General features: G+C 40.7%; 1 protein-coding gene across 2 annotated transcripts in view; it reads left to right on the forward strand.

The window, feature by feature from the left end:
- LOC122938599 (highly reducing polyketide synthase PKS6-like) overlaps positions 1-11,505 on the forward strand; it is a 71,001-nt gene extending 59,496 nt beyond the window's left edge. For both annotated transcript variants that reach the window (XM_044294227.1, XM_044294228.1), the window contains 2 exons: positions 4,905-5,086; positions 5,878-11,505. In XM_044294227.1, coding sequence (XP_044150162.1) covers positions 4,905-5,086; positions 5,878-11,349 — 5,654 coding nt within the window. In that variant the 3' untranslated portion in view covers positions 11,350-11,505. The remainder of the gene's footprint in view (positions 1-4,904; positions 5,087-5,877) is intronic.
- The last annotated feature ends 2,629 nt before the right edge of the window (positions 11,506-14,134 follow it).

Raw genomic sequence — 14,134 nt, forward strand, 5'->3', positions numbered from 1 at the left:
ATAATATATCTACAATTCATTAGTTTGTAGTATTATCATATGATGGTCCATAAGGCAATAGGGAGTTCTACATGGATACATTTATATGTGGTAGGTAATAAAAAAAGCTTACATTTCTAATATTATTTCAGTGTATATATATATATATATATATATATATATATTTCAGTTTATTTTACATAATTAATTTAAAATAGTGTTAGACAATGTAAAGGTTACAAGAATAACCCATATACATAATAAATGCAATAAGAGGAAATTACGCATTGTGCACAAAAAAGCATAGATAACACAGAACATGCATATGAAAAAGCATGCTAATATATGCAAGTTTGTTCATAAATTTATGATTAGCATTCCCATACAATTTAAGTTTTTCTGATCATAATGTTTTCTATCATACTTTTTTGTTGGCTGAATCTGCAATCCAGCCCATATCTTTGAGTTTTCTGCAAAAAAGACCCAGTCCACATTTTGAGGACAAATACTATAAATGACCACTAGGAAATTACAACCATACTATGGCCACTAAGGAAGAAGCTAGTTTTAGACCAGGTTTCAGCTCTCTAGCACGTACAGTTCATAAAATATTCCCAAAAAATGCTAATATGGCTTATCACATGACCTACATTAGGCAATAGAAGCCTGAAAGCCTTTCACTCATATCCCAACTGCCATACACACAGTCACATGAGCCTTATCAGCCAATAGAAGCTCGCAGGTCCTTAGTCTCCACATACACACAGTTTTACACCAGGTTTCCATAACAACCCAGCCATTTTTCTACACTGCTGTAGTTCAGCTTTGAAGGGGCAGGGTACTGTGGATGACACTGTTAAGGGAGCGGAGTGCTGTGGAGGTCACAGTTCAGGGGGCAGGTAGGGTGGCCATTCAGGCCACCATCAAGAAACGGACTTAAAAACTCCGCCCCCAGGTCCTGCTATGCCACGCCTCTGATTCGGTTAGACCACACCCCTCCCACTCAGCAGCCCATGCAGATTGAAAAAAATGAAGGTAAAAATCAACTTCTGTCAGCTGGAGGGGTGGGAGGGAGGGTTTCTCCCTGCAGCTCTCGCTCAGACAGCACAGTGCTGCTGTCTGAGAGTGAGCTGTTCAAAAGGACATTCCTGTGTCTGTCCAGGCCCTACGCTGGACAGAGGATAGGGAGTCGGAAAGCCGGACTGTCCAGCCTAAAACAGGACTACTACCCTAGAGGCAGGCTGCTGTGGAGGTCACAGTTAAAGGGATGGTCCGCTATGGAGGTCAGTGTTAAGGGGCAGATTGCTGTAGAGGCCACTGTTAAGGGAGCGGGGTGTTGTGGAAATCACTGTTAAGGAGATGGGGTACTGTGGAGGTCACTAATAAAGGGGTGGCCGCTGTGTAGGGCAGTGTTAAGGGGCAGAATGCTGTGGAGGTCACTGTTAAAGGGGCAGGCACTGTGGAGGTCTCTGTTAAGGGGGCAGGGAATGGTGGAGGTCACAGCTAATGAGACGGTCCACTATGGAGGTCAGTATTAAGGGGTGGGGTGCTGTAGAAGTCACAGTTAAGGGGGTGGGGTGTTTTGGAAGTCACTTTTTAAGGGAACAGAGCTCTGTAGAGGTCACTGTTAAAGGAACAGGGTACAGTGGAGGTCTCTGTTAAGGGGGCCTGGAATGGTGGTCAGTTAAGGGGACTGTAGCCTAAGTCTGCGGTCAGTGTTAAGGGGAGGGTGCTGTAGAGGTCACTGTTATGGGGGCGGGCTCCTGTGGAGGTCACTGTCAAGGGGGTGGGGTGCTGTGTAACTCACTGTTAAAGGGGCAGGCTGCTGTAAAGGTCAAAGTTAAGGGGGTGGGCTGCTGTGGAGGTCCCATTTTAAGGGAAAGGGCACTGTGGGGGGCTCAGTGTTAAGGGGTGAGGGGCTGTGGAGGTCACTGTTAAGGGGATGGGGTGCTGTAGATGTCACTGTTGTAGTGGATACTGTCAATATCTTTTAACAACACACACAAACATTAAATGAAATAGATTAAATATACCCGTGCAAATCTGCCCCCTGAATTCTGAGTGTGACCCGCATCTAATCGGCACGGCTTGCATGTAAATATCTGTGTATTGCCAACTGTTAGCAGCACTTGCATATCTGTGTGCTTCTGTAACGGATCTCCTGGCACCCTGACTGGGTACCTCCGTCGATGGATACTCCTAGCGTAAGCGCTGCAGACCCCACGAACCGCTGAAGCTTTGTACAGGTCTCACCGTCTGCTACCCACCCCGGACCTACGACAAGGCTCTAGGCTCCAGTGGGTGAACCACTCCTAAATCAGAGAGCAGGAACAGCTCTTACAAGAGCTAATAGTATAGCCAGGGGAGTATAGCAAATCTTCAGCATATAGCAGTCCAGTGTTAATCAGTTACCCAAACATCCGCCTCAACATGATGAAGGGTAAACAGGAACTCTTGAACACACAAGCATTGACTTATACACATTTTCCAACAAGGTTACCACCCACAGGGTTTTGTAAAAACAACCAATAAACACGTACAATACACTCAGACACAACCCATTGTGATACAATTACCCCACACAATGGGTTGGTGCAATTGTATCACAGGCAGGAGAATACACAGTGTCTTCTGTCCTGGAGATAACCGAGGAGTAAGTCAAGTCTCTTTCAGGACAAAGGGAAATCGCCAATACACACGTGGGGACAATAGGACAGACATCACTACTCAAATATACAATGTCCCACCCTTTACAGTACACATCGACATTTAACATATCCCAAAATGGCACGAATTAGACCAGGGGTTCAAAAGTTAGTAAAAGTCCTTTGTGAACAAAGGAAGCCTGGCTGATGAGAGGGCCCATAATCCTGGGGCAAGAGGCTGGTAGCCAGGCTTCTTCACCACCCAGTGGCGAGGTTGGTTTCGTCACAGCTTCCATCTGTGAACTGGCTTTGGAGGTCGCTGAGCTAAGTGAGAAAAACACGTGGCGTGCCTGGAGGGGGGAGACGCCGTATCAGCCGCAAGTTTGTATCCATTGACTAACAGCCGGTCATAAAAGAAGATTTTTTCATCTACTTCAAAGCGGTCTTCTGTATGAGAAGTGGTAAAAGTTAATTGCTCTTATGTGACTTGTTATATACTACTTCATCAAGTGGAAACATTGTGTGATTTATATGAAAGCAGCCTCCTGGTCTAAATAGCTGTGAACTATCAGTTCACCCAGCATTGACTACCTAGGGAACAGTGAACTTAATGTTCCTCTGATATGATATATCTCACAATGAGTATTTTATGAACGAATTATTGTTTCATGTGTTTTTATTAATTAATAACAGAAAGGGCCCTGCTGACATTATATATTGTATTTATGTTTTTACTAATAAATCATTGAGATTTTTACTGCCTTGTACTGCACCAGGTTATTTCAGGTGGGGGAGTGCCTGCTATTATTTTGTATGTAATCCCCCCATGTATCCAGCAGAGGTGAGCAACTGAATATTTTGCAAAGCCTGAAGGGGTTTGCTCACTCTTTTACTATTGATTGCCTATCCTCAGCATATATCCTCAATATAAGATGAGTTTAAAGAGGCAGGGGGCACACCAAATACTGACAGGAGTGCAAAGGGTGGAATAATTACATATGACAAATTATCTGACCCAAGAGAGAGTCAAAAAGAGCCACCCCATAAATGCACATCCAACCATAAAGGGATACAAAAATATATATAAAGTTTATTTAGACACAACAACACACATGCATTAAAAAAATTTGTATACAATATGGAACAAAGTGCGGTATGCAATAAAATATATGTAACCGACACATACAGGTCCACTGAGTTTAGTACATCTGATTATATGTGTAATCAACCAGCATATAAAACAATACAATAAATCACATGTAGCAAATGTAAGGTAAGGTGAGACCACTAGAATTGAAAATGCAGGCAGACCAACATAGGGTCCAATATCAAGAGCCAAACCTACATAGCCAGCTGGTGCAGTGGACCTGGAAACATAACAAGCGCCCAACGCGTGTCGCCGGAGCAATCCGGCTTCCTCAGGGGTAAAGGACTGTGTGTTGGGGCGTCAGTTAATATAGGGTGTAGGATAAGGTGTAACTATGTTCACCTGTGCAGCAGGAACTGTTGTCAGTGTGTGAATATATTAAACTCCGGTCAAAGCAGGAAACCGGAAGTGTGGATCACATGATCGGCTGGTGGAACGCATGGTGGAACGCATATGCGCTCCACCAGCCAAAACACAGCCACAAGTCAAGGAGAACATGAGGGAGACATAAGTGTATGCTGAATGGTGTTAAGTATTTACATTTTTTAATGTGTGTGTGTTGTTGTGTCTAAATAAACTTTATATATATTTTTGTATCCCTTTATGGTTGGATGTGCATTTATGGGGTGGCTCTTTTTGACTCTCTCTTGGGTCAGATAATTTGTCATATATATCCTCAATATAAGATCACCAGGGGTCCAACACCACACACCCAAGACAATCAGCTATTTCAGAGTAGCACCGGAGTCTGAACTACACAGCTCCATCCGTAAAAAGTGGGCAGAGCTGGTTACTGTAGCCCTGCTCCCATTGAAGTGAATAGGAGCAGAGCTGAAGTTACAAGCACCATGCAGAGGAGTGTGGACAGAATTGTGTAGTTCCAGCACTGACTTCCTGTACTGGAGCCAATGGTGGATTGGAAGCTTAAAATGGCCCCAGAAAAAACACTTTGTAGCAACTCATTCAGGATTTCATAAAACATTCTTTCTAGCCTCACCTATAGTCAGTGGTTGCTTACTTTAAAGATCAGAAACACTTCAGTGTGACAAATAAGGAACAGTATTGTTCATATGTATATTTCTTTTTCAACAGGATTTAATTCATACATGTATTTCTTTCTGTACATTTAAAAGGTGATTGTGAGATGGCGATATGTGGTGGTGTCAGCTGTATCATCGAACCTCGCATCTTCGTTTCCCTTTGTAAGGCAAAGATGCTATCCGCTGATGGAACCAGTAAACCTTTCTCTAATAGAGCAGATGGATACGGAAGAGGAGAAGGATGTGGCATTATTCTACTAAAACCTTTCAAAAAGGTATGGATTGTTGGCTGACTCAATATTTTCTACAAGTCTTCAGCAAGATCACTTTTTTATTGAGCTCCACCACTTGACTTGACTCCAACGTTTCACCTACGCGTCTTTTTATATTAAGTAATTTTCATTTATTTTTTTTTTCATAGAAAAGTTACTTCCTTCTCTTATCAGGCTCTTATCCTGCTTCCCCTCCTCTTTTCCTAATTCTATAATTCACTGTTCAGACCTATCTTCAGTGAAGAAAGGCTGCCTGCTCACTGGAAGATCAGATTAAATAGATGTCTATGGAGAAAGAAGGGAGGAGGGGGAAGAGAAGGGAGGCAGAGTATTGCTGGTTTGTAAGTGATTTACTGTCTTAACTGCTGCATTCACATTTATACTGCTAGTTCTGGTATGTATTGTCCTTCATTACTGCTGCAGATTTTGAGGTTGCGCTGCAGAGTGTAAGGGAAAAGATTTTCCTGTTTCAGCACCTCCTATGTCTGGACATACATTAAACCAGCTAGTCACGGCCCACAACCCCTGAAAAAGCTGACAATTACAGGAAGATTCCAGAGGAAAATCATGCTAAAAAATATCTGAAAAACTACCTGAAATGGCAGTTACACTTGAAATAATGCTTTATCATGACTGCTTTCCCTACAGTAACCAATGTTTTGGTTTGACACCTGTTTTCATCATGTTCACTGGACATTTGGTGCACATGCTATTATCCGTGTCCGCATTTCTATTTGGCTGTGAATATTTTGTTTAACACTTGGTAACATCTCCTTCATTTTAACATTTCATAGGCTAAAGAAGAATACTGTAAAGTCTGGGGACTTATAAGTGCAAGTGCAATAAACCAAGATGGACACTCAGTATCACCCATCACAAGGCCATCTCAAGATCAGCAGGAATATTTATTGCAACACATCTATAGCAAGATAGATCCATGTTCTGTGCAATACATTGAGGCTCATGGTACTGGAACAACAATTGGTGACCCAACAGAAGCTGCCAGCTTAGGAAATATCATTGGGAAAAAAAGGAATGGAATGAAACCCCTAAAGATTGGATCCGTTAAAGGAAACATAGGTCACACTGAATCTGCTGCTGGAGTTGCTGGCTTAATAAAGGTTCTTCTCATGATGCATCATGAAATAATCCCTCCATCTCTACATTATTCTAAAGAAAATGGCATCAAAATGATTGGTGAATCAAAACTAGAAATTCCAACCAGAACTGAAAAGTGGCAGGAGGACATCAAATTTGGAAGAATGGCAGGAATAAATTGTTTTGGGTTTGGAGGAACTAATGTTCATGTTGTTATCAAACAAAATAAGCAAGAATATCCCAAATATCACTCAAAACGATCAGTTGACATATTTATATTATCTGCAGCCTCAAGCAAATCCCTTCAACTGTGTATCGAAGACACAAAAATAGCATTAGGCAGCACAACATCCTTAACTCTGGAGAACCTGGTCTACACAGCAGCTTGCAGGAGAAGTCATTTAAATTACAAACACAGAATAGGATTTATGGCCTCTTCATTAACTCATTTGCATCAACAGTTACAAACTGTGAGCAAATACCCCCTTATAGCTACATCCAGCCCTCATATTGTGTTTGTATTCTGTGGTAATGGAGTCCTTTATAAAGGGATGTGTAAGATGTTACTTGAACATGAGCCAGTGTTCAGGACAAAATGTATGGCAGTTGATAGGTTGATTCAGTCTTACACCTCCATTTCTGTTTTGCAGTTGTTACAGGAAGAGTTTGATGATTTCTCAAGACCAGATGTGGCACAGTTGTTGCTCTTTACAATTCAGGTGTCATTAGTAGCTCTCCTAAAACACTGGGGGGTAAGGCCAAACTGCACTGTGGGCCATTCAGTTGGAGAAGTTGCGGCAGCACATTGTTCTGGACTTCTTTCACTTGAAGATGCTGTAAAAATTATATATTATAGGAGCACACTGCAATGCAAAGCTGTTGGGGGACTTATGTTGGTAGTTGGAAATATACTCGTGATGGAAATATCAAAAATAATTCAGTTATACAAGGGAAAAGTATGTATTGCTGCTTATAACAGTCCTACTTCATGCACATTGTCAGGTGACACTTTTTCAATAAAACACCTCCAAGGGGAACTGACCAAGAAATACAATGAAAATAATATATTTCTGCATATACTTGATGTCCCTGCTGCATACCACAGCCACATGATGGATCCTATATTGAATGAGATAAAAGAGATGTTGAGAGATTTACAGGGAAAAGATATTCATGTTGATATTATATCAACAGTGACCGGAAAGCCTGCATCCAAAGGAGATTTCACCACTGGTGATTACTGGGCTAAAAATATTCGTGAATCAGTTGCCTTTCAACAAGCTATAGAAGCTTCAGCAAGAGATAAAGAAAACACTCTTTTTATTGAAATAGGTCCTCGGAGAGCACTACAAAGGAACATAATTGAAACGTTAGGCCCCAACACAACAGTATTACCTGCTTTACAGCCCAATAAAGAGTATGAGACCATCTTTTCCATGCTGATTGCACTTTTTACACAAGGATACAATCCTGAGTGGTGTAATGTTTTTGACGCATATAAATCATCTCCATCTATAATTCCAAGATATCAATTTGATCACATCAAACAAGATATCAGATATGAAAAAATTAGACAGGGGAACCAAACAGCATCCAGTCCTAACCACCCATTAATTCGTAGCTTGAGTGAGGATTTCACTGACTTCCAATGTACAGTATCTAAAACCATTACTTCCTATGTCTATGAACATACAAACTGGGGTTCTGCCCTCATTCCAGGTGCATTTTATGTAGAACTTGGATTAGCAGCTGCATCTATGAGCTTCAAACCTAAACCACCTTTAAGTTCTTTAGAAATCAGTGTAACATTTTCCAACCCTTGTGTTCTTCACCAAGACTCTGTTGACCTGAAAATCAAGCTACACCAAGAAGGCAAAGTAACTCATTTTGAAGTTCTAACATCACACATTTTTGCAAGTGGGCAACTCCTAAAGCACAACTCTATAGCAAACACAGTAAAAAGAATCTCAGTTGAACAGATATTCAGTAGATGTACCTCTATTTTTAAAACTGAAAGGATTTATGAGCAGCTCTCTACACTTGGATTTGAATACGGGAAAAGTTACAAGCATCTGGGTGATGTTCATTATGGAAATGATCTCAAAGAAGGGATTGCCAGAGTGAAAGTGAGTGAAGAAGTCAGAGAAACAATGTATGAGTACCACATCCATCCAGTCATTTTAGACTGCTTTCTTCAAATGGGAGTTTGTGTGGGATCGAGAACAAAAGAATCAGCAATCTTCCCATCATCCATTGGAAGTTTAACGATTCTACAGCCTCTTCAAGAAGAAATGATCATCTACATGAAAACAATAAAAACAACAGAGAAGTACATTGAGTTATGTGGATGTTTTGCAGACAACACTGGTTCAATTTTAGTAGAAATAAAAAGTGCTAAGTTGTCATTTCTAAAACAAACAGAGAACAAACAAGTGAAAACTTTTTACCAAGTTAAATGGACACAATGTTCACAACCCAGTCATATACCAGAAAATGAGCCAAAAATGTTGATTTTTTCTGACACTCTAGGAATAGGTGAAAAATTATCAAAGTACATGCCAAATGAACCTAACTATATTATGTTCAACAGCTGGGATTCAGATTTTCAGGCACAAAAACTTCTCAATAGTGACTGCACTGATGTTGTGTTTATGTGGGGAATTCAAAGGTTATCTGACAATATTTCAAGTAACTTTACACAATATCTAGCAAAATGCTGTGACATCTATAGACAGCTGATTTTAGCAGTGAGAAAAAAGTCCTCTATGCCTTCTATCCGTACAGTGACATTCAGAACAGTAGACAGCACGGTGGATAATATTAACCCTGGATTTGCATTTGTTGGAATGACAAGAGCTTGTCTCTTTGAAATACCTGACATAACATTTCAGCTGATTGACATTAGCTCCACAAGTCCCCAAGATGTTAAGGCACTAGCCCAGGTTCTTCATAATTATAATCCAGAGGACCATCCAGAGATCTGGATTAATGAAGGCTCTGTTTATGACAATGAAATAATTTTCACTGAGACTGAAAAGAGAACACGAAAGATAGATTCTTTAGAGAAAACTGATAATTTCACCCTTTACACTTCAGAGCCTTATACGGTAACTAACATTTCTGCTGAACAGTCTAATCGCAAATTATCTGACCTTAAAAGCAAAGACTTGGAGATTTGTGTTGATAAAATTTGCATCCACACAGATGATTATTTTCCTATTAGCCTTTCAAGTTGGAAATATGGGAATGCTTTGTACTGGAACTCTTTGACTAGTGATAAGCATGAGCTTGTTGCTCTGGATTTTGCTGGTATTGTGACTGCCGTTGGCAAATGTGTTAAAAAAATTCAAGTTGGTGATCGAGTTGCCGCATGCTATCCAATAACAGCAACCTCTAAAGTCACTCTTTCAGAAAATGTTTGCTACTTAGTCAAAAAAGCTCCAGTGATAAAAAGTGCTCCTTGCATCTCATTCTTTGTCTTAGCCTGGGAAATTTTGCACAATCAACTACCACGTGCAAAGAATAAGTCTAAACTCGCTATTTTAACATCTGATGTAAACTCAGTCTTATGCAGAGTTTTGTCCAAGACAGCAAAACAGAGTGGATGGGAAACTGTAATATCTGTTGGAAGTAGGGAGGTTGATAAGCAGTGCACTTCAATGGTTATTCTTCCGACAGTAGGAGATGTCTCTAGAGAGGTTCTTAATGCACTACCACTCCTCAAAGATGTGGTTTCTATAACTGATCATAAGAATTTTAAGAACTGGCAAAATATAATTCTTAGCAGTCAAGATTTTTATGTCCACTTGCTTGATATTTCTGCCATTTTCCGGAAGGCATATTTACAAAAGCATGCAAAAAATCTGCATAAGTGGCTTTATTCCATTACTTCAAAAAACACCATTATCATTCCAAAACATTTGATCCAACCATCAGGGAAAGAATCTGGCTGTTTTAGTGGAGAAACCAGCTACTTTACCACCCAGTCCTTACCTATAATTGAGCTAGACAATAGTACTGTCTCATTGATACCAATGTCAGCACCCAATCCAATGCTCTTCAAAGATAAAGCTGTTTACATTGTCACGGGTGGTCTGACTGGTCTTGGATTTGAAACAGTGAAATTTATTGGGAATAATGGTGGGGGCCACATAGTGATCCTGTCCAGAAGAAAACCAATCTCAGAAATGGAACAACAGTTAGCTGAAGTTCAGAATCAGAAAGAAAGTTGCAATGTAGTCAGTATACAATGTGACATTTCCTGTTACTCAGAAGTAGAAAAAGCTATTTATTTTATTAAAACAAGATTTCCAAATATCCCGGTGAGAGGTGTTTTCCACAGTGCTGTTGTTTTTCATGATAAGATTCTGCAGAATCTTAGCTTGTCCCTGTTTGAGAAAGTTCTTGGCCCAAAAGTTGATGGAGTTGTGAATCTTCACCTTGCCACATTAAACATGAAACTTGACTATTTTGTTTGCTATTCATCTATTGCTTCATTTGTTGGAAATTCAGGACAAGCAAATTATGCTGCTGCCAACTCCTTCCTAGATATCTTCTGCCAATATAGAAGGAATATGGGCCTTTGTGGACAATCGATCAGTTGGGGTGGCCTCAATCTTGGAGTACTAACCAATCAGCTTCATGTGCATAAAATCTTAGAAGCAAAGGGAGCACTTCTTTTTAGCATTGTGGAAATTCATGAGCATCTGAAGAATTGTCTTCAACTAAATAATTCAAGTCAAGCAATAGCCAAATTTAACTTTAAAACCATGTATGAAAACCAGATGTCTCAAATTCCAGCAGTAAAAAAACGATTCTACAGTGTGATAATAGGAGACATGAGTAGTTGGGAGCAAACATCAAAAGAAAACCATTCTTCCAATAGTAACAATGAAACATGTGAAGATTATATTTTGTTAGTAATTACTGAACTCACAGGAGTCAGCCCAAGTGACATCACTATGAGTACTCTTCTCAGTTCTCTAGGGATTGACTCGATGTCAGCTATGACATTACAGAGTCGAATCCTCAAAGAGAAGAACATGAGGATACCCCTGCTAAAACTACTTGATCCCAAAACAGCAGTCTCAACGTTGGTATCCCTGGTTAAAGAAACTTTAGATAAAAAAGAGATTGGAAGCGAGATAATAGAGGAAACTATTCTGTGATATGGGAAAATTCATCAACAATGAACCCTATGAATTCAAGGACTGTTCGTTATGGCATTTTGTGTACTTTTTTCAACAGATGGCAATGCATAGTGTTTTTGTTATCATGCAAAATTTATTTTTTATTCTGATAATTTCTTTAATTATAGTAGAGTTACAGTTAAGATGATAGTCTGTCCATAGTAACATCATCTTCTATTGGTTCAGCTGGCACCTGACTTGGTGCCACTATGGATGTCACACCAGCTGACAAAGTAGCAATGATAGCAGTGGGGGCACGCAAAACCAGTGGCAGACAACTAGAGCAAACTAAGTAAAGTATTTGCAATTTTAAGCTTGTAAACACAGATTTTCATGTTTAATCTTTTTTTTTTTTTTTTTACCAAAGCTTAACAGATTTTGTATAAAATACAGTATTTTTCGCCCTTTAAGATGCACCTCCCCATAAGGCGCACTTAGGTATTTAAAGGGATTTTGTCACCTGGATTTTAGTGACAGAGCTTTTAACATCATCACATCATTCTGCCCGTTTTGTATTAAAATATACTAGTATTACTACCCTAAGTGTTGTCCTTCGTCTAGAAAATCTCTTTTTTTAATATGGTAATTACCTGAGTAAGGTGCCCAAGGGGCTGTCCCTCTGGCCGTTGGTGCCCCGCCACACCCCTTCTCCTGTAGCCCAGCACCACCCCACTGCTAATTTATTCACTCCTCATTGCCGTCTGGTGTATGTGCAGTGCGTCCTGTGAGGCCGATTCCAGGCGCTGACGTGTATCCACGGCACATGCGCGAGCTTATGGATACACATGTCAGCGCCTGGAATCGGCCTCACAGGACGCACTGCACATGCGCCAGACGGCAATGAGGAGTGAATAAATTAGCAGTGGGGCGGTGCTGGGCTCCAGGAGAAAGGGCGTGGCTGGGCACCAACGGCCGGAGGGACAGCTCCTTGGGCACCTTACTCAGGTAATTACCATATTAATAAAAGCGATTTTCTAGACAAAGGACAACACTTAGGGTAGTAATACTAGTATATTTTAATACAAAACGAGCAGACTGATGTGATGATGTTAAAAGCTCTGTCACTAAAATCCAGGTAACAGAATCCCTTTCAGGAGGAAAATAATAAGAAAAAAAATATTTTACACCAAAAGGTGTGCTTTTGGTGGGTTTTGAACTAATGGTGGTCTGTGGATGACACTATTATGGGGGATCTGTGGATGACGCACTGTTATGGGGATCTGTGGATGACGCACTGTTATGGGGATCTTTGGATGGCACTGTTATGGGGGAGGATCTTTGGATGGCACTATTATGGGGGGAATCTGTGGATGGCACTGTTATGGGGGATCTGTGGATGGCACTGTTGGGGGGATCTGTGGAAGGCACCTTTATGGGGCATCTGTAGATGGCACTGTTATGAGGGCATCTGTGGATGACACTGTTATGAGGGCATCTGTGGATGACACTGTTATGGGGGGAATCTGCAGATGACAAATACCATATATAGCATATTATGCTATATATGTGTCATCCATAGATATCCCCCATAACAGTGTCCCTGTGTACATAAATAGTGACCCCGATACAGGGCGTGAAGGCTGGCAACTGGTGTTGAAATCTCGACGGGGCCCGAAGCAATCAATGTACTCATTTACACCGGGCCCCGCACACACCAGTATTCATATGTAAACTGTAGGCAATCCATATGTAAACTGCAAGGTAGTGCAATCCACATAGTACTCTCTATGAAACTCCCGTACTAACAGGCACTGGAGGCTGGACGGTCACTCACTTCCTCACGCGCCTGCTCCGCTTGCTTCATTAATAAAGTGGGAGGAGCATGTGCGTGAGGAATTGAGTGACTGGCCAGCCTGCCTGCTAGTACGGCGTTTCATAGTGAGTACTATGTGGATTGCGCTACCTTGCAGTTTACATATGGATTGCCTACAGTTTACATATGAATACTGGTGTGTGCGAGGCCCGGTGTATTAGAGTACAGTGACTGCACCGTGCCTCGCCGCAAATTGCCCGCCTCCAGCCCCTCATCCCAAACTGAAAAATCGCAGCCGGTTATGTATCAGTGTTAGCGGTGTAAAAATTTCAGCATTCGCCCCATAAGACCCTTATGGGGTGAAAAATACGGTACATTAAAATTCTTCATTGTACACCAAAAATACAACTTATAAAAAATAAGAAATAGCAATCAATGTTCCTTTTTGGTAACCCTGAATTTCCTAAAATGCACAATTAGGAAGAAGTGCTGAAATGAATTATATTCGCTGGAGAGATTTCATAAAGCCTCACTTATACGTCAGTGTTCAATGAGCACATGTACAGATTCATTTTAATGCATGTATTTACACATCAGTTATTACCACGGTCCGTGGGTCGATGTTTTTTAGCATGGTTGTATGCTCTATTTTGTCCGTGTTCATGGATCCAGCACACCCATTATAGTCTATAGGTCAGTGAAATTACAGCTGGAACACTGTGTTTCATGGATCATTACGAAGAGATGCTTGGAAACTGATATAACAAAAATGTATAGCGAGAATAAGGAAAGAGAAATAGAGAAAAATAGAGGCAAAGAAAGAAACAAAGTAAAAACTAAGAAAGGAAAGTTGGTGACAGGGATGTCTTTCCATCCTAAGCCAGAGAGTAGATCATTGATTGAATAAAAAAAAAATAAGGAAAACCTCCATAATGTTTTGATCTACTGTATATAGTTGTCTTATGATTTGTTGTAGTCACATTCTGTTTATATGTAGGCTAGTTGTATATG

The sequence above is a fragment of the Bufo gargarizans genome, chromosome 5 (genome assembly GCF_014858855.1).
Source record: "Bufo gargarizans isolate SCDJY-AF-19 chromosome 5, ASM1485885v1, whole genome shotgun sequence".
NCBI classification, from domain to species: domain Eukaryota; kingdom Metazoa; phylum Chordata; class Amphibia; order Anura; family Bufonidae; genus Bufo; species Bufo gargarizans.